We start from the raw sequence: 26,197 nt of genomic DNA on the forward strand, positions 1-26,197 counted from the left end.
GGTTAGTGAACAGTGAGAATACACAGTTTGGGTGCCTTTAGTTAACCATGTCATGTTCCTTCCTTTGTCTCCCATTATGTTTTGATTGAAGGTGACCTGCAAAGGATATTTTAAAATTGGGCTTGTACTCTTTCTTGTTGCTTTATGTATAAAGAGGGACTGAAAGTGGATTTAAATATTTATTTTCTGCTTGCTTTTTACTTTAGAAATATCAGAAATGTTCTTACTGGTTTCCCCTGGTTTTTCTAGAGGACTTACAGCATGTTTCGGAAGATGCATAATGTTAGCTCTCTCAACTCAATTGAAGGCATGGGAATATTGGAACTTTAACTCAACATCCTTTTTCCAAATTGTAATTAGACATTGAAGTGAAATATGTTAAGAAAACAGAATATTAAACTATGTAACAGTCTCTTTCCCTCTCAATCGCTAAGTTTTCCCTCTCGGCTCTTGTGATGTTGTCTTGTAATTAGTTCTCCGTTCATCATGGTGTCTTCCTGACTAGACAGGACCTGAATCTTGAGTGTAAATAAGCAGAAAAAATCACCTTAACTAAACCTTCACGCCTCTTTTAAACATTCTAAAGAAGCAAAGTAGGGCACAAGCCCAATGTTTTTTTTCCTTTGCAGGTCTCCTTTAAGAGCAGAAGCAACCTTGATCCAGCAGTTTTGGAGGTAGAGGCAAGTAATTTTTTACTTTTTTGTGAACATTTCAATAATTTTTTGGGGGGTACATATAACTTAAAGAAGGCCTAGTTTAAAAACCTCAAACACTGTGTACACTTAGTATGAAGAATATATCTTTAGATTTATTTACGCTTTTCTTGCTTACTGTTTGTCTATGTGAGCAATTAAACTAGTGAAACATGTTGCAGATAATCTTTTTAACCCCACTAGATGTTATAGCCCATGTAAGCATTTAAAAAAAAGTTTCTAGATCTTTTCCTTGTGGGACCATCTTCAAAATATAAATCAGTAAATGGAAATTTTATCAGGTTCATTTCCTCCTAAAAATCAGTTATTTATGCTCCATACCTCCAGCTGCTGGAGCTTCTATCTCAAGTTTTTGCTTCTTAGATTCTTTGATTTGTTAGTTGAAAATACACACTTCTGTAAGTAGAATTGTCTTTCCCCTTCACACTCCAACCTTCCTCTCAAGACTGTGGCGGCAATTCCTACATTGCTATGTAGGGAAACTCAACAGTTCCTCCTGTCCCCAAGCAATGGTTAATCCCCAGGAGGTGACATTTCTGTGACTGGGGTAAGACGTCTCCTGCAGGCATTCTTGGGCCCTGAAAAAGAGGGAGCTCTTGTCCTCTTTTTGCCACCCACAGAAGAGTGTTGGGAAGCAGCTCTCTGTCTCAGTACCACAGTCTAAACGCTGAGCCTTTGGCTGCTACCGTGGAGTAATCTTGGGCAAAATGGAGTAGTTGCTGATGTTCTACTTCAATTAGATTGGCATGGTTTACATGGGTCAATTTGTGCATGTCTCTTTAGATGTGATTCCTGTAGTCTGTTTCCATGTATAATCAATTCTTTTGAGATTTCATATTAGTTGTAATAAAGGCTTTGTGTCCACCAGGAATGAACTAGTGTGTGTACTGTTTTTAATTTTCTTGTTCGAAGATGCACATGTATAAATGAGACTTCATTTTCCAATAACTAGAATTTCTTCATCTCTTTGCCCTACAGATGTCAGTTAATGTCCATCTAGGTTTAAGGTTAAGTATTTACATCTTAGTTTTTAGTTTCTTGAATTATTAGAGTGCTAGAGATATGATGGAGAAAATAGTGAAAACTGTGGTCGCCCCATCTCAAAAAAGATATATTGGAATTGGAAAAGGTTCAGAAAAGGGCAACAAAAATGATTAGGGGTATAGAATGGTTTCCGTATGAGGAGAGATTAATAAGACTGGGACTTTTCAGCTTGGAAAAGAGGTGACTAAGGGGGGATATAATAGAGGTATATAAAATCATGAGTGGTACAGAGAAAGTAAATAAGGAAATGTTATTTACTCCTTCTCATAATACAAGAACAAGGAGCTACCAAATGAAATTAGTAGGTAGCAGGTTTAAAACAAACACAAAGTATGTTTTCACGCAATGCACTGTCAACCTCTGGAACCTCTTGCCAGAGGGTGTTGTGAAGGCCAATACTATAATGGGGTTCAGAAGGGAGCTAGATAGATTCATGGAAGATAGGTCAGTCAATGGCTATTAGCCAGGATGGGCAGGAATGGTGTACCTAGCCTCTTTTTGCCAGAAGCTGGGATTGGGAGACAGGGCATGGATCATCTGATGATAACCTGTCTGTTCATTCCCTTTGGGGCACCTGCCATTGGCCATTGTCAGAGGACAGGATACTGGGCTTGATGGACCTTTGATCTGACCCAGTATGGCCATTCTTATGTTCTTAAGTTTCTATTTTGGCTCTGGTTCCTATTTCAGTGATTACTTCCATTTTTGACAGATACAGTAGAATTCTGAGGTCATAACAGTACAATGTAAAGATTAAAATAAAATGGCTAACATTTAAAGTAAGCATTAATCTTTGTCTTCAAAATACTGTGCAACATAGAATACTAATGAAAAATGACACTAAACTTTTTAGCACTCATCGTGGTGTTTTGTGAATGGAAGAATACGTTTATGCTGGATAATAGGTAACTTTTTTTCTGTCTCTGTATAATATAAAGCTTGGTCGTGGCATTTAGGCACAGCCCAGTATTAAGGAGCAGTGCAGTCATATCTTTTTGGGGAATCCTCTGCCTCAAACTTCCACCTTCATGCCAGGAAGGTAGAGTGTGTGCTTCTGTGGTTCATTGTGGCATTCAGCTTAACCACCCACATCAGAGCAGGAAGGAACCTATCCCTGTTCTCTACTGCGTGCAGGGACTTCAATTGTGCTTGTGGCTAATGCAGGCTGCACAATGGAGGGACAAAGGTTTCTAGTTAGCCCACTGCCCCCTAATTACCTGTGTAGGGGCCAAGCACAATCCGGTGCACAGAAAGCAATTTCATACTATGTTGTATAACAGTTGAATTAATGTGATTTTTTTTCTATTTCATTAAAAGAATTAAGCATGTATAGAGTATAAATGAGGGCATACTCCCAATACTTTTCTCCCCACCTCACTGCCTTTGCTCAAGTTGTGCTTTGTCCATCAACATTTAAGTATAGTAACCTCCCTGTGAAATTTTGACTGACTTTCATCTAAAAGCAGAATGGATTCCTGAATCAGTTTCAGTAGACATTTTTACAAAACGTAGTAGTTTTACAAGATTCTGAAAGAGTAGAACCAGTGAAAATGTTCTTACAAATCTCTGCAAGTTTCTGCCAATAAAGGAGTACAAGAATACATGAGTTATTGAGAAATGTATTGTATTCGTTTTTTTGTCCTGCTAGGAATCACTGTTGATTTGCTCCCCTCTTCCTTGTAGTTTTTCCATCCTTGCTTTGTCTGAATGTTGTGGCAAAATTCCTTCTAGCAAATACAGTTGGTTCATTATGCCCTCCAGTATTAGTCAGTGCTGCTCCTTCTATGGTCCTAGAGGGTTGACGTGAAGATCCCACAGAAAGAGGAATTACCTCATCTAGGACCCAAGTTATTTCTCATGTGGCAGCATATTGTTGTGCTAATAGATTGAAAAGCTCAATCTCTTTAGACTCATTTAATTTGCCTGTTCTGGACTTGGGTTTCCAGATGCAGAAAACATGTACTGGATTTGTGATGAAATACATTTTACTCGGTGTTATGGTGAATGTAATTTAATGCCAGATTGGCTATTTAGGAGTTAATTTTTTTATTAACGCTCAACAAAATGTAAGTTTGAGAATTTTATATCTGTGGACCTTACCCCCGCACATCAGTTTATATTAACTAGTCTAAAGGATAAGTGTGTCATTTTGTGTTGGTAGCTTTGGAAGAATAAAAATGTCTCGTAAGCAACAGCTGTAGAGCTACTAACTGCAACTGATCTTGCAGGAAGCATGTTTAAATAGAATTTTCCTTGATAGTACCACGTTAATATACACTTGACTTAAAAGCAATTCTTAAGTTGAATTTCCACCTGTTGATTATTGACTTAGATTCATATAATATATGAGGGTTATATGAAGCTTGCTAAGATCCCATTATTGACAGTAGCCAAAACTGCAGTAATTGGGTACTCTGGGACCTAAACAAAATACTAGTCATTTCTAACCCGTGACTTGGAAATTAAACAAAATGTTCAAAAGGGATTTCACACTACCTATTTTTATACTGTAGTGTTGTTTGTGTGGTATCTGGGAACTGTAAAGAATAACCATTGAAATTTAAAATATAATGGATTTTAAATACTTATTCATGGGAAAGACTGTATGTAATCTTATGTATCTTTTTTAAAAATATGATACTGGCTAAGAGAGATGCAGTCATAGCTTGGCTGTAAATCTAGTGGCAAATAGAAAATCTGTGATACAGTATTTCAAGCACTGGAGAATCAGTCTGATTTCACGGTCTAAAAAATGTAAAATTATTTTAAAACCCTACAGTACTCCATTTCAGTGTTAGTTTGACTACTATACTAATTGAGGCTCCAATCCTGCTCCCATTAAAGTCAATGGCAAAACACCCATTAACATAAATAGCTCAGGATTGGGCCCTAAATTTCCAGTTAGCAAGGAATGATGAAAATATATTTCCAAACAAAAAAAAAAAAACTGTTAAAATGGAGTTAGGGATTGAGAGTATATATCATTAGCTTAAAGGTATAAAAATCACAGGGATGTTGTCATTATCTGAAAACCTGGAAATTCAGGGTTAAGTTTTATTCTTAAAAATTCAAACATATCAAGATAAGAAATGCACAGTTTAGGCACCTAGACTACCTTAAGTTGTTCCTGTAGTAATGATTAGCGTGCAATAATCATATAATTATGGACATAGTTAACTTAGATTTCCAGAAAGCCTTGACAAGGTCCCTCACCAAAGGCTCTTACGTAAATTAAGTTGTCATGGGATAAGAGGGAAGATCCTTTCATGGATTGAAAACTGGTTAAAAGACAGGGAACAAAGGGTAGGAATAAATGGTAAATTTTCAGAATGGAGAGGGGTAACTAGTGACCCCAAGGGTCAGTCCTAGGACCAATCCCATTCAACCTTTTCATAAATGATCTGGAGAAAGGGGTAAACAGTGAGGTGGCAAAGTTTGCAGGTGATACTAAACTGCTCAAGATAGTTAAGACCAAAGCAGACTGTGAAGAGCTTCAAAAAGATCTCTCAAAACTAAGTGATTGGGCAACAAAATGGCAAATGAAATTGAATGTGGATAAATGTAAAGTAATGCACATGGGAAAAAAATAACCCCAACTATACGTATAATATGATAGGGCCTAATTTAGCTACGACTAATCGGGAAAGAGAACTTGGAGTCGTGGATAGTTTTCTGAAGACGCCCACGCAGTGTGCAGCAGCAGTCAAAAAAAGCAAACAGGATGTTAGGAATCATTAAAAAAGCCAAGATGGGTAAAGAATGGTGTCCCTAGCCTCTGTTTGTCAGGGGGTGGAGATGGATTGCAGGAGAGAGATCATTTGATCATTACCTGTTAGGTTCACTCCCTTTGGGGCATCTAGCATTGGCCACTGTCGGCAGACAGGATACTGAGATGGATGGACCTTTGGTCTGACCCCGTATAGCCATTCTTATGTTCTTATGCAGTTCAGTGTTTTTGGTCCAAGATTAGATTAAAGATCCATTTCATTTTTTTTATATGTATTTTCCCTTCATGACATCATTCCAGAGTTGTTTGGGAGTCTTAACTTAAGTGTAGTCTCAACCTTAACTCCATTTTAACATAGTTTTTCCTCTGAGTATTTCCTTTGATTTTTTTTTTTAAATTCTTATTTTAAATTTCACCTGCAGCAACTGAACAAGGAGCCCAAAGAGTTGCAATACCATGCAATCGTTCGAATAATGTATAGATATGTAGCATTGAGTTTCATTTTTAAGGAGCGATTCAGTGGTACCCGAAAACAGTGAAAGCTGCCAGAGAGCACCAGCCAATTAAACTGAGCTTACAGTTGCTTTGTCACCAGAGTAGAACAAAACAGCTGAAGAGTATTAGTGACTCTGGCCCTTAATTTGTCAGTTTTTTTTGGTTTTTTGTTTGTTTTTTGGCGGGGGGGCTGTGTTACTGAGACCATGGCTATGTGAAATGGGGCAAGAAGAGCCCAGCTCTTGCATTCCATTGTGTTTGTGCTTTAAGGGCTCCTGCTGTGAGTCAGTGGCACTGCTACCAGGAGCTTTTTAAACACTGGTTCCTAAACTAGTGCACAGCCACACTGCCTTTAAATAGCAGTGACAGTTGGGCCCGTTAATCTACTTATGCCAACTCTTGACAGTGTTCCCTCAGTGGTGTGGTTCCCTCATGTCACTGAGCCATTACAACTAATAGAATTGCTGTGTGCAAATTAACTATAGAGGAACTGGTGGTTGGGTGAGTTACCACTGTCACAGTAGGCCCACTTAAGTGTTATCTAGGTGTTCACCTGAGTGTGTTTATTATGATTATGTAGGAATAACAGATACAACATCCGTTAGTAATGTAGCTTAATTACAACTTAATGTCTTCAAACATAGCCTGTTCACGAGATTTCAGTTTTAACTGCACGGAAAGTTTGAAGTGTCTGTGTTCTGTTTGTAAATTCACTCAGGACAAAGAAAAGAGACAGGTGCCAAATTTCTAAAAGGACCCAGTTTTTAATTCATAGACCAACATTTACTTGTAAATTCTTAAATTAATTGTGTAGTTGGAGTAAAAGCCATACATTTCAGGAAGATGCACTGTATTTTTCAAACAAAACAGATGTTGAATCCTTGCTTTAGACCTTGTCTACACTATAGACTTTTGGCCGAAAAAGGCCGCTTTGCAGCATAACTGTGGAGTTGCAGTGGCTCTGCCACTTTTGGTGACAAAACTGCTCTGTTTTGATAAAATAAAACCACGTCAATAAGTTTGCTGCAAAAAGCCTCTTGAAGTGACAAAGCATCAGTGTGTAGGCACTGCCGTTCATTATATCGCCATAACTGACCTCCCCCAGTATCCCACAATGCCCGCCATTACTGCTCTGCTCACTGTTTTGAACTCGGCTGCCCTGCATTCCTGCTACACAGGCATGCACACTCCCCTTTCAAAGCTCCAGGAACTTCTGAGAGCTGAGCATGCCGCTCAACTCTGGCAGCAGAGAGCAAATCATTAATCCTGCACCACACACACACACACACGCGCGTGCGCACACACAGGCAGGCAGGCAAGGGTGTGTGTGAGAGAGAGAGAGAGAGAGAGAGCACAAGAGAAACACTGCTGTACTGCGCAGAGCCAGGGAGGGAGGTGAGGCCATTGGCGGGGGGGGGGGGGTGAGAAAACCTGGATTTGTGCTGGAAATGGCCCAACTTGATTATCATACACATTGTAAGGAGAGTGATCACTTTAGATAAGCTATTACCAGCAGGAGAGTGGGGTGGGAGGAGGTATTGTTTCATGCTTTGTGTGTACATAATAAGATCTTCTAAACTTTCCACAGTATGCATCTGATGAAGTGAGCTGTAGCTCACGAAAGCTTACGCTCAAATAAATTGGTTAGTCTGTAAGGTGCCACAAGTACTCCTTTTCTTTTTACACACACACAGTGTCACACACACTGCCTGCCCCATACACACACTTCAGTTGAAAAGCAGCTGGAACAATGGGATTGAGAAACCTGCATCGTGTGATGCTATACCTGCTCCATGAGTAGGGCCCTCATGATTTCAGCTATTTAAATCTGAAATTTCATGGTGGTGTAATTGTAGGGATCCTGACCCAAAAATAAATTGTGGGGGAGGGGAATCGCAAGGTTATTGTAGGGAGGGTTGTGGTATAGAATCATAGAATATCAGGGTTGGAAGGGACCTCAGGAGGTCATCTAGTCCAACCCCCTGCTCAAAAGCAGCACCCATCCCCAATTAAATCATCCCAGCCAGGGCTTTGTCAAGCCTGACCTTAAAAACCTCTAAGGAAGGAGATTCTACCACCTCCCTAGGTAACGCATTCCAGTGTTTCACCACCCTCTTAGTGAAAAAGTTTTTCCTAATATCCAACCTAAATCTCCCCCACTGCAACTTGAGACCATCAGTCCTTCTTCTGCCATCTGCTACCACTGAGAACGGTCTAGAGCCATCCTCTGTGGAACCACCTCTCAGGTAGTTGAAAGCAGCTATTAAATCCCCCCTCATTCTTCTCTTCTGCAGACTAAACAATCCCAGTTCCCTCAGCCTCTCCTCATAAGTCATGTGTTCCAGTCCCCTAATCATTTTTGTTGCCCTTCGCTGGACTCTCTCCAATTTATCCACATCCTTCTTGTAGTGTGGGGCCCAAAACTGGACACAGTACTCCAGATGAGGCCTCACCAATGTCGAATAGAGGGGGACGATCACGTCCCTCGATCTGTTCGCTTTGCCCCTACTTATACATCCCAAAATGCCATTGGCCTTCTTGGCAACAAGGGCACACTGCTGACTCATATCCAGCTTCTCGTCCACTGTCACCCCTAGGTCCTTTTCCACAGAACTGCTGCCTAGCCATTTGGTCCCTAGTCTGTAGCTGTGCATTGGGTTCTTCCATCCTAAGTGCAGGACCCTGCACTTATCCTTATTGAACCTCATCAGATTTCTTTTGGCCCAATCCTCCAATTTGTCTGGGTCCCTCTGAATCCTGTCCCTGCCCTCCAGCGTATCTACCACTCCTCCCAGTTTAGTATCATCCGCAAATTTGCTGAGAGTGCAATCCACACCATCCTCCAGATCATTTATGAAGATATTGAACAAAACCGGCGCCAGCACCGACCCCTGGGGCACTCCACTTGACACCGGCTGCTGGTACTGCTACCCTTACTTCTGCACTGCTGCTGATGGTGGCGCTGCCTTCAGAGCTGGGCATCCGCAGAGTGGCAGGTGTTGGCTGGTGCCAGCTCTGAGGGCAAAGCTGGCACCAGCAGCAGTGCAGAAGTAAGGCTGGCATGGTATGGTTTTGCCACCCTTACTTCTGCACTGCTGCCTGCAGAGCTGGGTGCTCAGTCAGCAGCTGCCACTCTCTAGCCATCCAGTTCTGAAGGCAGCAGCATAGAAGTAAGAGTGGCATGGTATGGTATTGCTACCCTTACTTCTGCATTGCTGCTGGCGAGGCGCTGCCTTCAGAGCTGGGTGTTTGGCTAACAGCCGCTGTTCTCTGGCCGCCTAGTTCTGAAGGCAGTACAGAAATAATGGTGGCAATACCGCAACCCCCCCTAAAATAACCTTGTGATTCCCCCTGCAACTCGCTTTTCGGTCAGGACCCCCCATTTGAGAAATGCCGGTCTCCCCTGTGGAATCAATATAGTATAGGGTAAAAGCACACAAAAGGCCAGATTTCACAGTCCATGATGTGTTTTTCATGACTGAATTTGGTAGGGCCCTACCCATGAGGCATTGCAAACCCTTCCCAAAGCATCCTGTGGCCAGTTGCGCTGTGGGATAGCTACCCACAGTACACTGCTCTGTGTCAGTGCAAGAGGTGCTAGTGTGAATGCACTCTGCTGACACAAGGAGCATAATGTGGACATGCAACAGCGGTTTAATTAAAGCAATTTAATTAAACAGCATAACTTTTGTCGTAATGTGAAATAGAACTCAGCTTTAAGTATGAATCACAACCAATGCCTCATTCTACATAAGTGCAGAAAGTCTGCTGATATTTTCCCATGCCATTTTGTTCTGGCATCCATACTGTTTTTTACGAATGTTCTTCTACTTGCTTTTTAATTGTGGCAGTTTTGTAAACTTGGAAAGAGCTTAAAAAGCATTACTTTTTTTTTTTTCCTTGAACTGAAAACGTGTCCCCTTTTTGGTCGGCAGAGTTTTTAAAAAACTGAAGAATTTACACATTTGTGTAACCACTGAAATATAAAGCTAAGCATGTTAAGCAGAATTGCTAGTTGATTGGCTTAGCATTTTGTGAAAAAAGACAGAGATGAGGAGTTAAATATGAAGATGGACGGAGTACTGTATGTCAGATGTATCAAGCTCTGAGGGTCTTCACTGAAATTAAGAAAACTAAGAACTGTCCTTTCCGTGGCATTTGGTGAACTGGGCAATCTTTGCTCTGCTTGGAGCATCCCTCTGTGCAATCTGCTACTTTCTGATTGCAGTTCACCATCCAAGAAAACAGAAGAACAGACAAAGGAAATTGGTCACCAGACATCTACTACTTACCTATTGCTTAAAACCATTACCTAGACACAGGCCCAAAACAGTCAGCACAAAGCTATATGAAGAGTGCCCAGCTCATGGATGAGGGACAGCTAGTTGAAAGTGAGCAAGATGGAGGTTATTTTGCTTGGCAGAGGAAAGCACTTTGAGAGATTGTGGCCATGATCCAGTCTCCTTTGGTTGACGGTTTATATCCACAGTTGGTCAATTAAGCCCTTAGCTTGAGAGTTCTCCTGGATTTCACATTACTTGTGGGCACTGCTTCGTGTAATGCTTTCTACCATTTCCAGATGGGAAGGAGACTCTGTTCCACCTTGATGGATGACCTGTCCTTGGTAATACATGCACCCCTCACCTCCTGGCTGGAGGTCTACAGTATACCTGGGCATGAAGCCATAAGCTGTTAGGATACTCCCTCTAGCAGCAGTACATCTCCTCAGCAACACAAGTTACTGTGAGCACATCATGCCAGTCTTCCATTTTTTACACTGGCTTCCCATTGAATATAGAGTCAAATTCAAGGTCTAAGCTTTACCTTCAAGGTGTTTAATGGCCTGAGCCCAGAATACCTAAAAGATCACCTAAAGCTCTGGAATGAAGAATATACTTGGTGACTCCGCTCAGTTGGGATAGTGGATCTTTCTATCACAAGGGTGCAAAGCTTTTCTGTGGAGGAGATGGAGCTTTCACAAGGCCATTTGGAGGCTGCAGAATGAACTCTTGCAGGAACTAAGGACCGTCCTCACTATCTTCTACCCCCAAGTGCTAGGGACACTTCTTTGACCTTGCTTTCTGTACCATAAACATATAGCATTATGTATGCATTAAAAACAAAAACAAAACACTACATTATAGTCACTTTTGCCATTGTTGCTTAATGCACTACTGGAAGATGCTCAGATACTACACTAATGAGGGTTTTATTGCATACTTCTAGTACCTTTGCTAACAATACACTTAAATTAATGAGGGGAAAAGGACTGCTAAATACAGTTGCAAAAAGAAAAGGAGTACTTGTGGCACCTTAGAGACTAACCAATTTATTTGAGCATGAACTTTCGTGAGCTACAGCTCACTTCATCCGATGAAGTGAGCTGTAGCTCACGAAAGCTCATGCTCAAATACATTGGTTAGTCTCTAAGGTGCCACAAGTACTCTAAATACAGTTGTCTTTAGCAGTGAGCCTTTAGAAAGTATGTAATGCCCAAAAACTAAAGTTAAAATTCAGCTGTACTACACAGTGGTAAAGCAGACTAAGAATTTGTGGGAATCATTTTATTTGATACCTTAGGAAAGTCTTAAGGTTCATAATAAATATGTGAAAGATGACCTATACAAAGCGTTAAAACAGTTATGAAATTGGAAGTTCATACAATTATATTTCCTTGTAACAGATTTATTGATCTATACAGTCAACTGTAGATCCTAACTGTTCAACTTTTACAGACTTAAAATAATTTTTAAAACGCCCCATTCTACATTTAAGGGATTTTTAAAACTTAATTACTAATCTTTATGGGGCTACATTAGATATCTAATGAATTAAGAGAATCAGTCGGGTGCTTTTTCAGACTAGCGTTGCCCATAGAGTATGTAGTAGATTAGCTACTTGATTTTATTTATGGAGCTTTGCTAGGTAAATGTCATGAAGTTCTGCAGGATTTAAGCTTTTATTTAAAAATAAAACCTTTTTGTAGCCCTTGCGGCTGCAAAGTTAACTTTCTACATGTGAACCAAGTGTGAACGTATGGGCTGTTGTCTTCCAAAGTCTGAAAACAGACGGTTCCAGTTTGTCTGCAGCTGCTCAGAACTTTTTGAGGTAACACAGTAGAAAATGACCAGAGTATTGTCAGCTTTGATGTTGCTTCTCTGTTACCCTGTGGGCAACAGTATAACTGACAATTTGCTCAATTTGGGGACCTATTGAGTAGGAGCTGTGGGGACAGTCAAGAGGAGAGGTGTAGATTACCTGAGATGGTCTAAAGATTGAATTTCTTCCCAGAGTCCACAAACAGGCGGTTTGTATATTTTTTTTAAACCCTTTTATTTCTGTCTAAATAGTTTCAGCTCTGACATCCAGGACATGTGACACATCTCCCCTGGTTGACTATGGAGATTTGGGGAAAATGCAGGCAGAGAAATGAAGTGAAACAGTTTTGATCAAATACATTGGGAGAGGCTGAAAACCACCTTGACTTTTTGAAAATAATATACAGTGGATTAGCCTTTGATGTTTGCATCTCTCATACCCACCTGACCAGAGAGAGGGCCTTCAGAAAGACCTCTACCTCTCTACCAACTCTCACTGAAGATCTCAAAGACTCCTTCATAAGTTTGATGAACACCAAAGTAAGGTTTCAAGGATCAGGAGATTTCCCCAAAAGGAGTGCAGAGGTTTATAAACCACTATAAAGGCTATTTCACCAGAGGTTGCTCAGGCATTGACTTTTATTTAACAGGGACACAATAGTAGAAATAGATACTGAATAAATTTTTGCAGTTGCTATGGATAGGTTTGATAAATTCAGACTGGAGAATAACCAGAATAGTTGGAACCAGATAGGAAATCAGGTTGAAGTCTCTGCCTTGAGCAGACGTTTTTTCAACTGGTTCCATTTGGCAACATAACAATAGTGTAAGGCTGCCTGGGTTTGAGATGAACTTCCTTGACCAACTCCAACACATACAAGCCATTTAGCTTTGGGAGGCCCTGTGGCCATACTACCAGCTGAAGAAACGTGGGCTGGATGAACTAACCTGCCCCTCTGCTGGAACAGATATCCTGATTCAAGGGAGGAGTGAAAGGATAATCTTTTGACAGAGCTAGCAGCTCTGAGAACCAAGTCTGCCATACTCAGGCTGGTATTACCAAGATCACTTTATGTCCTGTTCAGTCCTTCAGAAACCTTGGAGATGAAAAGAAGTGGACGAATGTCATAAAGGTGTCCTTTTTGCCCCAGTGGGAGGGGGAAAAAAGCATCTCTGCACTGTAGGACCTTGTTTGCTCTCATGCAAAACCTCAGATATTTGGAGCCAACAAATCTCCCTGCCTAACTCCACCTGGCAAATACCAGATTAACCACTAACTTTCTGAGTGACAGCTTGTGTTGATCTACACATGAGAGAGTGAAATCAATTGCTACGATGTTCTTTACTCTTTCTAGGTGTATAGCTGTTGGGGTCACATGGTTCCAGATGAACCATTCACACAGATTGATTGATTGCTTCCTGTTACAATAGCAGTGAATGAGCTCTCCACATTTGATTAGATAGATGGCAGCCATGCTGTCTGAGAGTATCGTCTGGCTCTCCCCTATGCAGAAGAAAAGCTTTTGATTGCCAGCCTAATTTACGTGAAGTTTCAGTTCCTAAGTATTCCAAAGACCATAAATGGTCAAAACTCTTTTATATGTGCTCCGTACCTCAGATTGGGGAAGCTATTGAGTAAGCATCCATGTCTAGTATCAGCTGAGAACAGGCTGAAACAACAATCCTTCTAAGACATTATCTGGTAAAGTTCATCATAAGAATCCTTGACCTGCTGAGAATACACTGTCATACCTGGACTTTAAACATGTGTGCACTAGACTTAACCATCCTTTCAGGGACTTTGTCCAGAGCTTTGCAGAGGGAGAGAAAGATGCAAGAAACCTTTAGGCCTGTCACTCAAATATAAAACTTCACAGGGCCTTCTTAATCTGGCAAGATCCACTGCCTGGATGAGATCCTTGAGCCAGGCAAACTAGAGACCTTGTGGAATCTACAACACCCCATCTGAAGTCCTAAACTTGACTCAGAAGTAGGGTTGACAGTTTTTTCCTTTTTCATGCTTGTTTGGACAGATATGAAAATGGAACATTCTGTCAGTTGCAGGGTATAAACTACCCTGCTGTGAGTTGTAGTTTGTATGAGTCAGTCATCTAGATATGGATAACTCTACAGACCCTGATGGTGTAGGTATGTGCCACAGCAGCCCGTCATATGATGGACACCTTTAGTAGTTGTAGCTAGCCCAAAGAGTAGTATCTTGCAGTAAGCTTTGCCCACCATAAACCTGAGGTTTGTTTTTCTTCTGCCTTACCAAGATGTAGAATTAGGCTGCACAGAGATAAAGGGCCCTGGAACAGTCCTCAGAGTTGAAACTAGGAATTATATTCACAGAGAATTAAAGTTTCTGTAGATATTTGAACAATGGCTGTTGTCATCCTCCTCTACAATAGAGTTGAGTCCACTATTTCTTTGGGAATAAGAAAATACCAGAAATAAAATCCCTTTCCTTGCTAAAATTATCTTTTCCTGGAGTGTGGCTTTGTGTAGGCTCTATAGTCAGACCAAGAGTTTGAGGGGTCTCTGCATATTCCAACTCTTGGGATGTGCTGGCAATGTAGCCTGAAACAGTGGAATCCTCTAATAGCAGTATCCTTTGGAGCATGTCGCATCCTTTGTTTCTCCTCTGATGGCTTCAAACATTGGGAGAGCAAGGCTAGAAAGGGTTAGCAGGGATGCGCCAACTACTTCTATCCCTGCCAGTGCCTGCTGAGGTCCAAAGTTGGGAGCTCATTTGGAAGTACAGTTCAGCTTTTTGGGGGCAAAATTGATTTAGAAGAAAAACTTAGAGAAATGGAAATTGATTTCCTTAAAAATTTGGATGGGCCAAAAAGCCACAATTCTGTAATCAAGAAAGAGGACAATTTTGGCTAATTAGAAGTGTGTGAGAGAGAGAGACAGACATACAAATGGAACAAAAGGGGCAGTAGATCACAACTTCCCATGTATATAGATTGCTAAGTATAGAAAATTGATAAGGGAAGCTAAAGATATCAGGGAAAATCAATGACTGGCCGAGATAACGACTATAAGGAGGAGTTCAAGTACATTAGCAAAAAAGTATTAAGAATGGTATAGGCTTATTACTAGGTATAGATGATAAAATTGTTAATGATGCAGAAAAGGCAGAACAGATATTTCTGTTTTGGATTTGGAAAGAAGCAGGATGATGTAATTGTATCTCATGAGGACTATGAACTTCTTTCCAGTCCATTAGTAACTGTGAGGAGGATGTTGAACGTCAAATAGGGATAAACATTTCTAAATCAGCAGTCCTGGCAACTTGGACCCAGTAGTTCTAAAAGAGTTCCGTGAGATCTGTGTCCTACTGCTGTTCACTTTTAATAAATCTTGGAATGTCAAGAGAAATTCTAGGAGACTGGAAGTGTGTTAATGTGTGTCAGTATTCAGAAAGGACAAGATGATCTTGGGTGGTAATAGGACTAGGCAATCCGGAACAAAATAATGGAAAAGCAGATGTGGGATTCAATTAATAAAGAATTAATGGATGGGAATATAACTAATCCAAGTCAACATGCTTTTTTGCCAAATGGGCCTTTTCAAAAAAACCTGAATTAATTGTGTGAGATTGCAAGCTAGCTTGATAAAGATAACTGTGTTGCTGTAATATATTTAGACTTCTAAAAAATGTTTGATTGGTATCACATGACATACTTATTTTTAAAAAGTACTGTACAATATCAATAGAGCATATATTAAATGGATGAGGAGCTGGGCTAGCTGACAGATCTCAACAAGTAGTCATCAATGGGGAATCATCATCCCATAGGGATGTTTCTAATGAGGGTTCCACAGGGACTGGTACCAAGTCTGGTCCTATTCAGTAGATTTCTTATCAATGATCTGCCAGTAGATATAAAATAATTACTAATAGCATTTGCAGATCTCACAAAGATTGGTGGAGTGGTATAATAATGAGGACAGGACAGTCATCACAGCAATCAGGATCACTAAGTAAGCTGAACCCATTCAAACAATGTATTTTAATACAGCCAGATACACATGCATACATCTCTCTCCCTGTTCCTCTGACAGCAGAGGAATGGGGAGACTCAGGAAACTTGAATTCCATTCTAGGCTCTGAAGAGGAGTGTGCTCTTTGGGCAGACTCTTCTGCTTGTTTTCCCCCCAACTTGATCCCATTCTGCCTCTTCCCATCCAACCTTGCCCTGCCTTCCCCAGGATTGGATCCTATTCCCATTAGCCTCACTTAGCCAGTCCCAATCTACACTCCTCAGGCTTCTGATTCCACTCTCCTTGTTCATCCAGTCCTAGTCTCCCCCTCTCCACATCTGTTCCCAGAGTCTTTGCCCACCGAGTCTCAGTATGCCTCTCTCCTCCATCCCTCCCCCACCAACTTCTTGGTCTCTTTGACCAACCAGTCCCAGTCCTCTCCCTGCACCCCAGCTCTTTGTCAGAGATCTGTCTCCACATCCCTATTGCCTCCATACTAATTTCTAGTCCTAGTGTCTTTGTCCAGCCAGTCCCAGTCTCCACCCCAGCTCCTTGCCCTATTTCAGTGTTCTCCCTCCTTGTATCTCGTTTCCAGTAATCTTAAGTTTCCCTCTCCAGCTCTGTTTCCACAGGCCCAAGATGCACAGCTATGCATTCCAGTAGTGCATACTGTCTCAAACCCATGGGCAGGCCCCCCTGGATGGGCATGGAATGTATTCTGGGAGTGAGTGAGGGGCTTTAGGAAACCTCACTGTGCACATCTTACCCACAGCAATGAATAACTAGCAATGCTGATTCCTCCAGACATATCAGATTCTCAGATGAAATTGTGCATTTTGACGGATTTCTGTTAAGCTTGCACAGCATTATACAAAGTTGTTGCCATCTGTACTTAATCCATTTGCTACAACGTGGTGTGCACGTTTAATTGTAAGCATGGACCACAGTCAGTTTTGCTTTTGCTCTTTGTACAATGAATTGTTGTCTCATTCATGCAACAGAAAACAAATTCCTCCAGAGAAAAACCAACAAGCCAAAACTAATTCAAGAGAAGCACCACCACATATCTCAATATATGTACTTGTGTGGTGTGGGGAGGCTTAAACTACTACAGACACAAAGTGGGGCATGATTAAATAATTTTGAGAACTACTGCAGTAGTGCAAATATGCAGAGGTCATCTTGAAGACCTCAGTTATGTAAGAAAACCTTCATTTCCTGATGGTTACACCATTTTCTCATTTTTGATAATGGATCCCTGTCATGTCATTGGTCTCAGTGTACTTGATTTAGTCCTTTATTGGAATGTCCATATCTAAAGTTACCTTTACAGCATGCATCAGGGATGAGGAAAGGAGTCTGGTGCCAATAGTTTACACTAACAGTTACTTTCGTGTGGATGAGTCTCAGTAGTTGTGGAAGTCTATTTTAGAATTAGAGTAAAGGATAAGAAATAGGAGAATCTGTTTGCATTGATGGCTAGATATATTAATATAAATATATATTAAATTAAATATAAATATTTTCCAAATATTTTCAGTCTCTTTCCACAAGGGACTCAATCACCTTCTTGTTTCTTGTCATGAACTCTCATTCCCACATTGGATTATGGTCGCAGCAGGAAAGAATAGTGAAGAAACTGCTCTGGGTTTAGCTGTGGGTCATACGTTGCTCAGACTACACATAAAGCATATTTGAATAAAATGTGAGATTTTTATGTTGTCACTGAGCATACTTGTTCTTTAAGACTGACCATATTTTTGCATATGGTTCTATTGTGTAGAATAGTTGGAACAATGTGATTTTTATAAAGATAAGTGGAGGGATATTGAGCTGATTGAAGAATTGATCAAGTGTTGTTGACCTGGAGTCCACAAGAATCTTTGAGCATTCCTTCATTTTTTTCCCCTAGATAATTTAATAAGTTGAGCGTACAGTGACAAAATTTGCTAAAAATACTAAGTTAGGCACAACAACCAGCAATGAGTAGGAAACGTGGAAATGCAGCAGGAACTACAGCAACTAGAGAAATGGATGAAATCAATATATTTATGGTAAACAAAGGTCAAATGCAAGGGGTTCTCTTGGATATATATAATGCATTGATGTACCGTAGAAATACCTTGACGATATCTGTGGGTGGTGATGGTATTCAAAAAACTGTATGTGACCATACAAAATAAGTCTGCAGCAAAAAAGTGTGTATAAAGATTACACTGAACACCAAAGAGAGAATCGTTCTGTCTACGTGCATAGTTGGCGTATATATTTAGTATCAAGTTGCAGAGCTGGGTAAAATGTTGGGGCAAAACTTTTTGTGTGTGAAAAATGCAGATTCAGCAACATCAAAACGTTTTGTGAACGCATGTCAGTTTTGCCAAATTATTCATGTCAGAGGGAGGGGGAGTTGAAAGTCTAAATGTTTTGTTTTAAAATTTTCAAAACAAAACTTTTTGATTTTTTTATTCAAAACAAAACTTTATTTTGAAACAGCCTTCAAATTATAAAAACACTTGAAAACAAAACATTTTTTTTAACTTCTTCGTGAACTGAAAATTTCAAAAAAAGTGTAGTGTACAGACTACCTGAAACAATTTTGGATTGCCACAGCTCTGCTCAGTTCTGTTCTCTCCATTAACGTATTTTAAAATATTTATTAAATTTTTATTTTTACGAACGCTAATAAAAGTGTAGTCCTGACAATCTTTTGATAATGTGCTAAAAATACATTCAATAAAGTAATTTTTTAGAGAAATTGATTAAATTCCTATAATTGAGGTAAGTAAAGTTAAATGCCTAGAGTTGCAAAAGCTTCAAAAAGTGTTTGAAGAATATTCAGTGAACTAAATATGTGCAGTCTAGGTAGAATACCAATAGGCAAACATGATATTTAGAACTGTTAGAAAGAAGGCAGGAAACTATGCACATCTGTGTAGAAGTAAATAGGTAATGGCCTAAAAATGAAGCTAATATTAAGATAATTTAAAATCCTATTAAATCAATAGACTAGAGTAACCTGTAAAAGCTATTGGAAGTAGATAGAATACTTGTGATCCAGACTTATCTTAAGTATTTATATGGCCCCTATTGCCATAGTATCTGAGCACCTCACAAGTGTTAACGTATTTAGTCTCACAACTCTCCTATGAGGTAGGGTAGTGCTGTTATCCCCATTTTACAGATGTGAAATTGAGGCACAGGGAGGATAAGTGACTTGCCCAAGGTCACACAAGAAGTCTCTGACAGCGCAGGGAATTGAATCAGGGTCTCCTAAATCCAAGGCTAAAGCCCTAATCCTTGGACCATCCTCTCTCTCTCTCTCTCTCCTGAACAAGATTACAATGGTAAATAAATCTTATTTTCTAATGGAATAGAACACATTAGAAATCAAGGAGCAGGTTCTTCAGTAAAATTGTGAAATTGAGGTACAACAAACATATTAAATTTTCTTTTATAATAAGTGCAAATTTTATGTCCAGTAATGTATAATAATGCTCAACACACTGTAGAATCTATGTTGCTCATACCATTAATTTCAAAAGATATCTTTTTAGAAATGTTGAACTGTTCATAATCTGGTGATCTTTTTAATTTGAATTTAGTGCCCTATTGATAGTATGTTAAAATTGCATTTTAAGACTTCCCGTTAGCAGAGTAATTTATTTTATAGTGATATGATACTGCATTGCTTACAGCCAAAAGATGTTCATTTTAGTCAGTTTTCCTAATTATGTTGATTGTCATAGAACAGGAAAATTTGCTTAATATTGATCAACATAATTAATTATTAACTTAGATTCAATGGGGTACATACAGAAGGGATGTTAAATCCAGTATAGATTTTCTTAAATGTAAGCTTTGTATAATTAACTGTTAGTTTAATTGATAACTGCTAATGGATTTCAGTCATTAGTTTAAATGTAGTTAAAGCTCCATGTATTCCATGACTACAGAATATGGTGAGGAATCTGCCCATTGCTACAGAATTGTTCTCTTGATCCACACTTCCATTTAAAAAAAAGAAAAGTGTGTAATCATTATGGTTGCAAAAAACTGAAAACATGAACTGAGTTTGAACTGATGCTATTTCTGCAGACTGCCTTTGAAGGACATAAATCCACACCGTGTAGAGGTCAAGCATAGGAGTTTATTATGTACAGCACTGACAGAGTGTCACCTCACTTATTAGGTTCAGAGACACTGTCAATTGATTATAATGGAATATATGGATTTTTTTATGGGCGGGGAAAGTGACGGGGTAGGCAGTCCCACACCCCCGGATACGTTTAGCTGCAAGACATGATAGCACAGTAGCTAATGGTCAAAAGGTTACATAATGTCTCCGCCCATGGTTTTAAGTTAACAAATTAACATTTAGCATTTAATTAGTACTTTAATAAATGTATTAGTATAGAATATACGTTAGATTTAATTTGGGGTTTATAGGAATAAAGTAGCTCCTTTGATTGTTTAATAGATACATATGTAGGGGTAAAAGCAAAGAAACAGTGAAAGTATATTGCAATAAAGATTGTCTTTTAAGTTGCTTATTTGTGTTTTAAGGCAGGCATTGGTTCCTGGGAAAGAGAGGTGGGAGGAGGCTATATTTTATACTGACATGTTCCAACCTTTCATAAAGTCAAGGTTGGATGTGTGGGAAGAATATTTCCCTACAGAAGAAACTAACACAACAGAAACAGGGCTTCTTTGTTCTATTTGCAACTTTGAATAAGACACAATTATTGCCCCCTAACATCTGGTGTTTTGCTGACTAGGCATATCTTCGCAAAAGCAAGGTTATTTTGAGTTATTTTGCTTTTTTTTTTTAGCTATTGCTAGGCCTTTGACCTCTTGACCAAACTCTGGACTTTGGGCCTGTATACAAATCCATATACCAGGTTATTACATCAGCAATGGATTTTAACCCTTCACCAGAAACAAAGTCCTGTCCACCCTTGTGTGTTTTGTCAGTATACTGTTTCCATTAGAGGACTGATTCTTTTACTGAAATAATTGTACTGGTACAAACACTAGTGTGGATGCAGATATACTGATATAAATATGCCTGATACCGGTATACCATCTTCCCCTTACTGTGTGAGAATAGACTATACCAAGATAAGCATTCAGATAACTGTGTCCACGTTAACAGCATTATATTGTTTTAGCAGTGTGTGTATAGGGAACAGTGTGTACATAGGTATACGCGCGTGCCCCTCTCCCCCTGCCCCCCCCCCCCAAAAAGAAAAGAAAACCTTTATGTGTAGACAAGCCCAAAACTCTGTGAACATCCCCATTTGTCTCAGTGGGTTAAGTCTGAAACTAGAGTTTAAATGCCAACATTTCACTATGGATCATTGTACTAGAAATATTCAGCTAATGTGCTTATCCCATGATTAATTGTCACCTATTCCCTAGGTGCCAAATCCCCATTTGCACCCAGCCAAAGCCTCAGTTTTTGCCAGTCAATATCTGAGATACAAATATGAATACAAAAGTCTTTGGGTTATCAAAGAACAGAAATGTGGGGACCTTGTGACATAATTAAGAGTAACATCAAAATAACCTACTGCATTGACTGTTCTCTTCTATGCTTAATTAAAAACCCATGATACTATTATATTAGATTATATTTGACAAAATACAAATAATAACTAACATATCTTGAAACGAAAGGCATAATCTCAAAATAAATGTTAAATTATTGAGCATTTAGGTTGGTCCAGGAAATTAGAAACAAGTAGCTATGGGAACACTTCAGATATTTCATATTTTTTTAAACAAGATTATTGTTTTAACCGTTTTTTTAAGTCACAGATTTTTTTTTCCTGTGGGAAAATCCCATATAAATTAGATGGCTTTAAAGAAAATAAGTCTGTAATTGTCTTATGCACTGAGTTCCATTGCATATCACACATGGAACTGGTGACCTAGCTGTGGAAGTGTCTCTGGGTGAGATCCTCACCATGCTCCAGACCCTTCATGCCATGTAGAAGGCTGGAGCAGCATAAAGGGGCATCTGATGCAGGTGTTGTGAAAGACAGCCATAATGCTGCCTCCCAAGGACCCCCTCATAATTCTGCATAAGGGGCATGCAAGGGTGGGGCTGGAGGCAGAGGGCTCTGCTGGTGCTGCAGCCGTATCTCACGGTGCTATGGATATTCCAGACAGCGCTGCAGCCCATGGGTAAGACTAGAGAGGCTGCAATAACTTAGATCCACAGGGCCAGTGGCAGATTTACAGTGGCGCCGGTGGTGCCATGGAGCTGGGCCCATGCTCACAGCCTGCTCTGCTTTCACTGTGCCCTGAGACCCTGCCAGCTTGCTGGCTCCCCTCACCCCACCCCACCCACCATTTGCTCCTTTCGGCCTGCCCACTGAGGGGGGCTCCTCATCGCCTGGCCCCATCCGCCAGCTTTTCTCTGCCCCTTGGCTGGACCCCAGTGCACTTCTGGCTCTGGGCAGTCTCTGCTTCCCACCACCTGTGGGGCCCCACCTGTCTACCCGGGGCTGAGCCGCCTGGGACTGGCCACTCTTGGCCAGTTGTGGGAGACAGTGTTGGGAGCTTGGCTGGGCCCCTCCATGCAAGTGGGCCCTGAGGGAGCCTGACTGGGGCAGGCCCTGGCCTGGTTGATTGCACCACTCCCGAGGGGCCGGAGCAATTCCCCACCCCGGGACCAGCTCTGGCAGCTTAGCTTGGCAGACAGTCGCCTCCCAGCAAGGCTGGTGAGTGAGTCCGGAAGGCAGGGCGTGGTGGAGAGGGTGTCTTGGGGGGGAGAGGGGTGCTGGGCTGTGAGGGGGCAGGGAAGATGTGTGTGTTGGGGCACTAGGGAGTACGAATTCTGTGTGGGGTGCTGGGCAGTTGTGGTGGGGCTGTGGGCAGGGGGTCGCTGGGCAGGGGTGGTGGTGTGCAGGGTGCTGTGCATTTGTGGCAGGGTCTGGTGGGGGCCCTAGGCATAGTGGGTCCGGGGGGGGCTCTGGCCATAGGGAATCGGAGGGATGTTCCAGTGTTGGGTGGGGGGGCTGTGTGGCGCAGCATGGGCCCACCCCGAGAGGAAGTGGCACATTGGCAGCACAGGGCTGGGCGAGCTACTGTGCGTCTGGCAACTCCCATTTTGTAAATAGTGCCCTCACACTGGGTTGGGCGGAGGAGGGCTACCCATGCCAGGCCCCTGCCTGGCCCCTCGCTCTGGGGACTGACCCTCTTGCACCATGCTCCATTGCCACTATGGGGCCCACAAATGTGTTTGGTGCTGGGCCCACAAAAGGTTAAGCCGGCCCTGCACAGTGCTGCTATGTAGTGGACACTCCAACCCCCAGCAGAGCCCGGAATTGGCTTAAAACCACTATAACCTTGCCTCGCCCTGGAGGGGTGTGAGTTTTGTGTTGGGCCTGTAAGAGGTGCAGTACAGTATCTCACCTCATGTCCATGAACAGTAACCATTGTGCCATCTAGATCTCCAAAACAAAAAACTATCAGGCTTTGATCATGTCTGTTCCCTGTTTTACCTAGTGAATTTGAAGTTGAAAACATACTACTTGTTTATAACCCACAATTATCTTGAAAGGGGTACGTGGTGTACAATATATCCCAAACTACTTAAATAAGATATCATTTTAAATAATGCTGTATGGTTAAAGGCCTGACATAAAATATTAACTTCATTTAGTTCAGATTTAAGGAAACAGAAATTATGCTCTCCTAGTAACTCAAAATATTAATATTATGCTTCTATAGAAAAGAGTGAATCCACCAAGATAAGACATGTTACATGTACAGTAAGCTACAACATTTTTTTTTCCTAACCAGGAATAGCACAGCCAGTCCCTGTTTCAGTGTTTGTTTTCCAGCCGCTTTCTCTGTGAATTCTCACCATTAGGAGCTCAGTAGGAGTGAAAGCCTTTGTTAATTTGCCTGACTATAAATGCACAATTAAAGCAGTGTATCAGCAAGAGGCTAGGACGATCAGTGTGTTCTGATGCTTCATGTTATGGAATTACTTCTATTGTTCAAATAGATACTGTAATTAGTAAGTTATTTTAAACCTGTTTTCTTCAAAGGGCTGTCACAATGCTTTTATCTTGACAAATTTTTAAAACGCTGGGTTTTTGCTGTTTAGCTAATGCTTATTTCAGTTATATGCAGCCTACTTTTAAAATATCAGATAAAGTTTTATGAAATGTTAATGTCAGTAGTGTATGAGTATGTGAATAAAATATTAAGTGCTGGTCACAGTTTTGTTACAATCCTATCCGGGTTTTTTTATAGCTGTTCAAACTTGTGGCAATACTATTAATAGAAACCTGTTATAATATTCTTCCATATTATGTTTAAGTAGCTATTAATTCTTTTACAGATTAGTGAGTTTGGTCCGGTTATCTCAAGCAGATTACCAGTGTAGTAAATTAACCATTTTTAATGGAATTTGCAAGAAATCATGTCATCTGAAGCATTCTTGTAGAGAATGCTACAAATTTTGTGGTATTGGTTCCTCAGATGACGACGATTATCTGGCAACATGAATTGTGCTCCCTGTGAACTATATCTTTGGTACTTTAATGTTTGTTTTAGAAATCTATTTTGCATGCAAGTATAACAGATTTTATTACTGTATTTTATTTTAGTGCACCATTGCAGTACTAGTTCCATAAACACATTCCCTTGTGAACACAGTTCTTTAGTGCTTACAGTATCTGTGTCCAATTCTTTATTTTCTAAAAGCTGCCGTTTGGGGTTTTCTGCTGTGGCAACTCAAGACTGATTTCAGACACTATTTTGTGTAGAACACGTTAAATAACTTTTCACTTGAAGTTTTCAGCTTTCATTTGTCATTTTAGAGTACATTCCCTGACCACCTGGGCCAGAGAAGTGGACAGAATTTTAAAGAAAGTAATGTTTCTGTTGTGTGGTTTAAACCAACAGATATTGGGTGTGTTCTGCCCCTTTTCCTTCTGGCAAGTGAAACCAATTATAGTGAAAAAATTTTGGACTTTTCCCCATCTCCTCTCTTTCAAACATGCTCACCATGTGTTCCTTTTCCACTGCTGGCCTGGGAAATCAAGGGAGAGAGAGAAAGGAGAGAGGAGACGCATGCACGCGCGCACATGCGTGCACACACGTACATCCAAGTTAGCAATGGCTTATCATGCCTATCCTTTATCTCCACCACTAGGGCCCAAAACGATGGGGATAGTCTCTTTTCTCCCTCCAGATAAGAATTGTTAGACCTGCTGTTTCATGTTGTTGGTTTGGGGCTCAGCTGTCTCAGTGTTTGGCCTACCATATATGTGTACTCCTGCCATTTGCGGTCTCTTGTGTTTTGAATTTAGCATGCTGTACATTAAAGAGCATCTCATATCACATATGCATTTCACTATAGTGTGTTAAATTCAAAAGATGGCAACAGAGGGCAGTTACACCTGAATCCCACGCTTTTACAACATTGGGCTCCTTTTCTTCTCTTCACCCCTCCAATGCTTAAATATTAACTTTCAACATCAGAATTAGTGAAAGCAGTAGCTTCATAAAATGTCGTTAATAAATAGGTATTTCTTGAACGAAATAGTTGGGTTCCCAATATATTCATACATTTTTCTATTTTTGGTTTGCAACATCACCCTGAAGACTTAATGTGCTATAATGTAGGCATATACTCCTGTTAAAGCTTTACAAAGCATTGAATGAAAGTTCACATTCATTGGACTATTGAGAGTCTCATTATAATTGAAGAAATAGAGGGGACACAAGAATAAAATAAGGTTGTTTAAATGGCAAAAATTTGGGAAGTGGAAATAGTTCTGAATATTAGAAGATTGTATCATGGGTTTTTAGAGTATGTGTCAGCGTGGACCCCACTATAGATGTGTATATACACAAGACCAGAATGTTTTGACTAGTAGTGTCCATCAGGGCTACGCATGCACCCTGTGCCTCCTTGTGATCCTATAAAAAGGACATAAAAGGGTCACGACCTTCTATCTGACAGCCCATGGCAGAGACATGGAACCTGGCAAGTATCCAAACCATTAGTTCTTAGTTCAGACTAAACTTATAAGGTGGATGCACAACTGGTTGAAAGACCGTAGTCAGAGTAGCTATCAATGGTTTGCTGTCAACTGAGAGGATAC

At 40.6% G+C, this 26,197-nt stretch overlaps 1 protein-coding gene across 9 annotated transcripts in view; it reads left to right on the forward strand.

The window, feature by feature from the left end:
- Window positions 1-26,197, forward strand: part of QKI (QKI, KH domain containing RNA binding) — a 321,434-nt gene that overhangs the window by 213,971 nt on the left and 81,266 nt on the right. For 4 of the 9 annotated variants that reach the window (XM_084625162.1, XM_084625163.1, XM_084625164.1 and 1 more), the window contains exon 4: window positions 630-680. The exons of the other annotated variants lie outside the window; for them this stretch is intronic. In XM_084625162.1, the coding sequence (XP_084481288.1) occupies window positions 630-680 (51 nt within the window). The remainder of the gene's footprint in view (window positions 1-629; window positions 681-26,197) is intronic. 9 annotated transcript variants of the gene reach the window in all.

The sequence above is a fragment of the Lepidochelys olivacea genome (assembly GCF_965140295.1).
Source record: "Lepidochelys olivacea isolate rLepOli2 genome assembly, chromosome: 3".
Lineage (NCBI taxonomy): Eukaryota > Metazoa > Chordata > Testudines > Cheloniidae > Lepidochelys > Lepidochelys olivacea.